Genomic DNA, 8,404 nt, shown 5'->3' with positions numbered 1-8,404 from the left:
GCAGGTTAAAATGTGTACTTCTGTTCATAGGCTGTCTGTCTGTTTGTTTACTTCGATGAGCTGGGTTGAGTAATAATAATATGTTTCAAGTTTATCAGTTGTATGAATAAATCGTAGCAGGAGATTAACTGAAATATAAACAAAATACAATAAACTGTGTCTAAAACATAGCGAAGCAACACAAACGCGGGTGTAATAAAACCTTGGAACACGCTTGCCTATTTAGTGATGGTAGCAGACTGTTACGTAGAAAAATGCAGATGATATTTCTGTAGCTGGCCTATATTGCACCCATGGCCTATATTGCACCCATGTCAGGCAGGCTGTGGGCCAGTGTGCAGGTTAGTTTGATCCGGTCTGTGGTTTTGATGAGGACTGCATGGCACTGTCTGGTGGCCGGGGAGGGTATTATCTGATATGTCTTCCTTAGACGCCTCCTCCCTTTTTGCTCAAAAAATTTGAATTTATTTCATTATTTTAAAGACTTGTCCATACAAATAATGCCAAGAGGACCAAGATTTAAGAGATGGACAGAGCCTGTTACTGCTGAAAATGCATTATAAATTATACACATAAATTCACGAGTTAGTTAATTTGAATAGATTAGGTATTAATACCTCACTACAAAAATACTTCATTTAAAGTAAAAACCCTACATAGGCCCTTTGAAGTTGTAGTTGAGTAAAAGTACACACGTATTCACAACAAAATACACTTGAAATATCAAAAGTTTTAATTTTTGAGAATGGCCAAAAAATGACTGATGCATTAACAAGTAAATGTTGGAGTAGCTTACTTAAACTCCATCCTTAACAAGCATCCATATGTACTCGAATATTGCTGCAACTCAAGGAAGCCCATCTTCACTTGATCAGCAGTGGTGAAAATAACATTTACTCAAGTATTGTACTTTAACGATAAGTACGATTTTGAAAGCATGAATTATTTCTACACCACGGTATTGCAACATTTACATAAGTAGACGATTACTTCCTCCACCACTGAGTAGAAGTGTAAAGTCCAGTACTTGAGTTCGTCCTCCACCACCACACCAACCATTGAAAATCAGCTCAAAAACATACGCCACTAACAACATCATTCGCAACCGGTCTTTTGGACTTTACGAGGAGCGCTTGAAGGCAGCACGGGAGCAGCTCGCGATAGTGGTGCCACAGTGCCAACCGGACAAGAAGCAGCTCCTCTGGAGAAAAGTGAGAGCCAACGCCCCACTGTCAGCTCCTCAGACCCTCCCACTTCACACACACAGAGCGGAGCTTTTTTTTGAGCAGAGCTTCTGTGGTCGCGACTGAGCTAAACCAGGAGACGTTTATTTTACATCGGAGAAGTTGATTCATCCGAGTGGAAGGAGAGAAAAACAAACAAAAAAACGCACTCACGGTTAACGGGAAAACTCTTTTCCTTTCGTCGGTTTGCTGGCGACGAGGCTCGAACACAGAAACATACAGTCGGTGTATATACGTCAAGAAGATAGTAGTTACCAGAATGGCTGATTCTACCGCGTCCAGCTCCGGTGCCAACTGCTTGGAGAAGCTGAAGAATTACGTGAGGACCCAAAAGGGGGTTATCCTCGCTGCAGAAATAGTAAGTTCACTGACACGTGTTGCTTTTAGCTACTATGTATGAACTGTTGCAACCGTTTGCAAAACCTGCTTTATAATATGTTGTGTGTACGAATGCATAAGTAGCATTCAACAAGCCTCATTCATATTTCATATATTGAAGTGGTTTAATCTAGCCTACATGGTTGTTATTGATTTGTCTCACTATTATGCTCGACAGAAGAAAGGCATTTGTTCCTTCTGTCACTCATTTTTTCAGTATTGTTCTCTTGAAAGCTGTATCTGTCTGTAAGGGAATGGTACGCATGTGGTCTGGAGGGGGTTTAAGGGATCATGAACTGAGGTTAAGGGTTTCCACCTGTCGCTCGTGCTCCACAGTTTTCTCATTTGGCACCAAAGAGCCAGCATGTTGAGGGTTTAGCGGCAGAGGAAAGGTCATACGGGTTAACGCGACCTGGTGACTGCTGTCAGGCGTCTCCTGTTTATACTTATAACAGTTACTTACATTGCAGTTTGCATGTGTTGGCAGGTAGCGGTATGGTGAGGGTATGCATTGCATATCGCATTCCTACAAGTATAAAAGGCTCATGGAGTGAGGGGTTTTCCCACTTTATGTCTTTGCACATCTGGCTGTAGTTAAGAGGATTATATACACCTATAGTGGCCGACATAGGAACATCAGAGCAAAGGTGCGTGGGTTTAAGTGTTCCACTTCCTGGCAAGATACAACTACTTCCTGTCTGGGAGGTCCTTATTTTTATTTTTTTATACTCTCCTTGAACATTGTTTTCACATCATTGCCTTTTGTTTGCATTTCACAGCGGTGTGTTCTCTTAACACATGACTGCTTTTACCGTCAATACTTTACATAACTTATGCATTTTTTATTTTTTATCAGATTCTCGCCAAGCACATGGCAACATAGTATTATCACTTATCTCACAGTAGCTTGCAGAGTTCTTACAATGTTATTGTGCTTCTGTGTGCTACTCTTGAAGGCAAGGTTCTGCTCCCGTAACTCAATGGACTCGTTATAAAGCAGGCTTTCAGACGTTGGTGGTCAGTGGTCCGCCCACTGTAAAGTCTTTTTTTTTTTTTTTCCTTCCAGAAGTAATGGAAATTCCAGGCTGTGTGTGAAGCTTGTTCCTGGGAACAAAGAATGTGTGAATTGCTTAGCACACATCTTTTGGTGTGCCGATCACAGATAGCTTCAGTGGATACACTCGGTAGTTTGTTGTATCCTCGCCCACTCGCGTCTTTACTGGAGCCTGATGAACCTTTTTAAAGGAAGTCATCGCTGATGGTGGATGTCTAAAACTGCTTACAGGGCAGGGAGAGAGGGGTGTGTGAGGCAAACAGGAAGGCAAATGTCATCACTGCTTGTTATGTCCAATCTATTGGGAGATTGGGTATTTAACCCCAGCAGCCAGTTTTAAATCCTCCAGTTGATAAAACCAAATCTAAAGGAATAAATCTGCTGTCTGTAAATTGTGTCAACAAGGCCGTCGTGGCTCGTACAATTACATTTAGCTGTTAATCTGGCTGTCAAGAGGCAAACTTGAACATGTTTGAAGCTGCAGAACAACATGAAGATCACAGTCACACACACCCATGTAAAGTCAAATTCAGTTTGTCATGTGGCACGGTTAAGCCAGGAGTGATAAGTAAGTATGCGTCATGCACTGAGCTGAACTTTCACCTCACTTTTAATATCATGAAATGAAGCGGTCACATTCTCTTATGACTGGAGAGCATTTTTTAGGTGATCTTCCTTTTTTTTTTTTTGGAAGAATGTCTTAATCAAAGGGGAGGAAAACAGGCAGAAGTATGACGGTTGAATAAATGACGAGGTGTCATGATCAGCAAGAAAGTGATGAAATTAAACTGAACTTTCCATTTTTCTCTCCCTGTACACTTCAGTGAGAAAATGTAAGTGACTTCCCTAGCAACCGTTGCTGTTTGGCGTGTCTCCGTACAACGGAAGAGTCTGCTGCTGACTATAATTAGCCGAGCGTTCACAACAATTTCCCTCCAGTCATTTTTTTTTTTTTTAAAGAGCAGCTCATTATACTGATGTGAACAGCCCCCTCGCTGGGATCCTAAACGCTGACCCATGCAAACAGATCCGCCGCTGTAGGAGACATAAAGGTGTCAACATCTCGCAGCCTTTCTTGTTCTGAGGGACTCTTGTGTTCGCGGGTGTTTTCTCTGTGTGAACAAAAGCCTCTTGTGTCGGACCTTGGCCTCGGCCCGCCCGGCTACTCTACAGAGGCAGCCTGTGCCGGCCTCCAGAACACATGAACTACTGACGCATGCGGCTGGCTGGCTGCGCGTTTGTGCAGCAGTTGCGGGTGAGAGGAGGGGGAGCGTTAGTGACAGATGTAGGGCTAGTGTCGGTTACATCATGCTCGTATCATTTAGACTGCAGAGATTTGACACTGGCTCCTGAGTCGTCTGTGTCTGAGAATAAAACATTGCAATGTGCTTTTAAAAAATATGTACGTCAGAGTCCGATTCGTTAAGTACGCGTTTTATATTTGACGATAGGAAAATATTAATGTATGTTATATCGTTATGAATGTACTAAAGTGTATTAGAACTGCAAAGATTTATCGAAAGAAAATTCTTGAAAATAATTTTCAATAATCATAATACATTTTTCAAGCTAAATATGACTGTCTCAGTCCCTCAAATGTGAAAATATAGATTTTCCTTGTTTTGAATTGTAGTTAATAGAATATTTTGGGGTTTTGGACTGTTTTTCCAGTATATAAAAATGTACATTTGTAAATGCAACTTTTGCAAATGTGTATGACAGTGCACAGGTATTATGAATCGATGTTGTAGAACAGCACAATAAACGAAATGCTTAAATGTAATGACTTGTACTGTTAACCCGTTGACATGTCCACTCCTTCACAGCTGTCATGTGTCCGTGTGGTGTGAATGTGTCCACCCACACAGTTTGACAGCAGTGAACAACAGCTGTATTGACAACAAAACGGCTGATACTGGTTGAGGGCCGTAGGCTGCCTGCCTGAGTTTATGATTTCTGCACATTGGCAGCATTTCAGGGGAATGGACTGAGAAGAATGCCCGCTGACTTTTTTTTCTTTTTTTTCTCCCCTCGTGTGGAAAAATAAGATCTTGATGGAACAAACACGTGCTGGTAATGTAAAGAAGAAAGCAGCATGTGATGGACAGACTGACAGAGTGCATTATAGTCCATCCAGTTGTCTCACTGTGCAGAAAATATTTAGCTCTTTGATAACAGGCTTGTTATTATGTGGATGTTGAATTGTAAACTGACTGGAGTAAATGAAACAACGAGGCCTTTGTTTGGAGTGATTTACTGTCTTGACTGGCTTCGGCTATTGAAGTGGACACAGATCTTTTTTTCTGTTCCTGAGCATTCAGATGATTTGTCACCTGCAAAGTCTGACAGGAGAGACATTTGGGCATCTGTTACTTCTCTGGCTTAACCCTAAAGTATTGTGGGATATCTCAAAATCATTAATCTCTCCCGTTTAATTCCCCAACACACTCTTTTTTTCCCTTCGATCCCTCTCAGTTCATCAGTTTCATTATCATCATCTGCTACGGTGCATCCCACACTGGAGGCTACTCCTCCGTGGCCATCTGCGAGATGGTCTTCTCCATGGTCTTCTTCGGCATCTTCATGATGGAGGTGGACAAGCAAATCCTAGTGGTCAACTGGGTCTGGAGCGTGAGTCCTCTACGTGTCTTACTATCTTACAGCAAGCACACACACACACACACACACACACACACACACACTGATGCACACGTGTGCCTCGTTGCACAACGCTTCATCTTCCGCTTCCCTCTTTTGCGCAGGACCTTTTCCGTGCTGGTATTGGTGCAATCCTTTACCTCATCATCTCTCTGATCAACGTGATTGGAGGTTCCGGGGACGGCGCTCGTATTGCAGGCGGGGTGAGTCAAGCTGCCCTGAAACTGCTCATATGTTTATTGCTTGTATTGACAATCATTAACTGTTATCAATGAATCTGTTTTATTGTAGGTGTAGGAACTCATTATAGATGTGGAAACTGAAACTAAAGGGTTTTCATAATGAGCAAACTCTCAAGGCACTCAGTCACTATTGAGTAACATGAACATCTCAAGTCATATCTCCTGCTTCCTTCCTGTTTAAGTCTAGTAAAGAGCACAAGACTTTGTCACAGTGTCAGACAAACTGAGTCCACAGCTCCTTTAGTTCATGCAGGTCAGAGACTTGTCTTCACGTTGTTGTGAGCGACAGTTTTCAAATGGGTTTGAATTTATCGTAGCCAATGAAAAGGCTGCATTTGTAGTTGAAGCACCTCGGAGATGAGCCTGAGATGTGTGAGCCGCAGAACAGATCTTAGATTTTGAAAGTCACTTGTCTGTAGCTATGTAACGTAAAATATGACTTTATATTACAGTGTTTTCTAGTATTTCTACTTCTTCTTTTGCATTAATCAACCCTGAGGTTTATGTGGACGGTGCGTTATATTATTATGGTGATTCTGATCCTGGGTTATTGTTTCTTAGGTATTTGGTTTGATTGCCGGTCTGCTGTTTGCCTATGACACCTACACCATCTACTTGCAAATCAAGAGCACCACGCAGCACACGGCAGCTTCCACCGGTGAGTGCAGCAGATATTCACTTGACTGATGCACTAAAAACACGCTCTATATGACAATAATCTGCCTTATTTCATGTGTTCAACAAGTTTGTCTTACTTTTTCTTTTCATACAGACGACAGAGTTTAAACACTCCAAGAGACATGTGCTTCTGCCAAGAACACAGCAGAAAAACAGAAGAAGAGCAAGTTAACATAAGAGTGGATCACAAAGGACGATGGACAGCACAATGAGCAGGTCACAGTTTAATCAATGCCACTGTACGGTGTGAACAGACGAGAGATTTCTTTTAGGGCCGTGCCTGAGAGGAGCACGATGTCAGCGAGTGGTACTGAACATCTGTACCTGCACGTTAAGACAAAATCTTGTCTGCAACAAGAGGAATTTAAACCTTTACTCCAACCTCAATGAACCACTGATTAAAAAAGGGAAAACAGTAAATAATAGACAATGGTTGTCACCAAGCAGCTTGTCTAATACACATGTGTATTGTTTAATGGACCGTTGTAGTGAGTAGTAACTGTGTCATTTGGACTTTAGAAGTAACTGACGCATGCATGTGGTGTTTAAGGAATTGTTTAACATCGTAATGATGCACTTCGTCAGTGTGTTTCCTGTATTTCCAGAGAGATTCCTCAGCTGGACAAACATTTCCTTCTCTGTTATTTAATTATCTCTTTAGAGTTCTCCCCGTGTGTTTCAGTGCCTTAGACTGTCCTTCTAATTAACAAGTTCCTTCACATTGTTCATCTTATACTCTTGAAGCCTAAACATTTGAGGTGTCTTCTGTCATCGGTCAGCAACGTTTTGGCTATTTTTGTACTAAGTAGAGTTGAGTCTGCATCATTAGATGTCAATTAACCATCAGCAACATGTTTCTTATTTTAATTACAGTGTCCAGTTCCACCTGTCTACTTTGATTCTTGCTCAGGTTGTTTCATTTTCCTACATTTGTAATATGTTTTAAAGGTGCAGAATACATGTTGCCATTTTATACAGTCCAGAAGTAGGGTCCAGTTTCTTTGGTTCATGTTTTTTTGATGTAGAAAAAAGAAAAATCACATCGTTTGAATTGTATGATGTGAATAGCACAATTTCAATATCTTCTGTAACTGTTCCTTCTCCCATTCGGTTGTTATTTGTCCAAGTAAAACATTGCCTTATTGGTTTTTTTTAACATGCTTTACAAGAGTCTGCTGTTTAATTTCAAAATTCAAAGCAGCCTTGGTTTGAGAAATAAAAGCCATTGTTACCACAGAGAAATTTGTTTTTGTTACTTACATTGTTACATCATCATCATTGTCACTCATCTTACATTTTAACGATGATGTTTGAAAACGTCTTCATTTAACAAGAACTTGAACTGACTGCATATGTTTGCCGGATATATTTTCACTGTAACTTGTCTTCTCTCCGGTTGACACTAGAGGGAAGAAGAAGCATTGCTAAATGGCGGTTCCCTCTAGCCCATCAGCTAAGAGTTAGTAATTAAGTTTATAAAAGTCAACCGAACAAAAACGTCAACTTGGCTATAGTTGTGTTTGCTGCAGGCACTCATTAGGTTGTTCATATCCTGATATTATCAGGAACTATGTTTTTACACTCTGGCAGGATTTGTACTGACCTGGTGCAGCGGGCATCTGTGATCTCTAATCTCATTTGATATGTTTCTACTGCAGACAGTTATGCATGCTGCCCCACTCTTCTCGTTTTGAGATTATGTCACGTTTATGAAAATCCTTTTCCCATCCAGGTTTTCCTGTCTTTCTGTTGCAATAACTATTACATTACACGAGCCCCATGTCATTTTAGAGACCTACAGTGGAATGATAATCTGTTGTTTGGGGCCATACTGACTTGTTATCAAACAAATTCCCCATGTTAGGGCTGCTGCAGTGGCCAGAGTGTATTAATAACGTTTCCCTCCAAACACTGCTGTGTTCATATTTCCTTGACCAAATTTATATGTAGGAATATTTTTTCAACAGACTCCTCTTATGCTCTGAATGTTTTCTTGTTGAAACAATATGAACCAGTCTCGAGTCTAGGAAGAAGGGGTTGATTGCACTTGTATGTACTTGTAGTCTTGGTGAAGTGAAGGCCAAACTTTAGGACCGTTGGCTGCCTGCGTTCAGGTTTCTGGACAGGGGAGGTAAGGTTGGAGCTTCGTC

General features: G+C 41.2%; 1 protein-coding gene across 1 annotated transcript; it reads left to right on the top strand.

The window, feature by feature from the left end:
• Positions 1 to 1,212: 1,212 nt before the first annotated feature.
• On the top strand, positions 1,213 to 7,490 carry plp2b (proteolipid protein 2b). The gene is made up of 5 exons (XM_079273296.1): positions 1,213 to 1,602; positions 5,152 to 5,307; positions 5,439 to 5,537; positions 6,138 to 6,234; positions 6,349 to 7,490. Exons 1-5 carry the CDS (start codon positions 1,504 to 1,506, stop codon positions 6,360 to 6,362), a joined length of 465 nt encoding a protein of 154 aa, XP_079129422.1. The 5' UTR covers positions 1,213 to 1,503; the 3' UTR covers positions 6,363 to 7,490.
• The last annotated feature ends 914 nt before the right edge of the window (positions 7,491 to 8,404 follow it).

The sequence above is a fragment of the Melanostigma gelatinosum genome (assembly GCF_949748355.1).
Source record: "Melanostigma gelatinosum genome assembly, chromosome: 8".
Taxonomy (NCBI): domain Eukaryota; kingdom Metazoa; phylum Chordata; class Actinopteri; order Perciformes; family Zoarcidae; genus Melanostigma; species Melanostigma gelatinosum.
The sequence above is the reverse complement of the archived record's forward strand: the minus strand, read 5'-3'. Positions and strand labels throughout refer to the sequence as shown.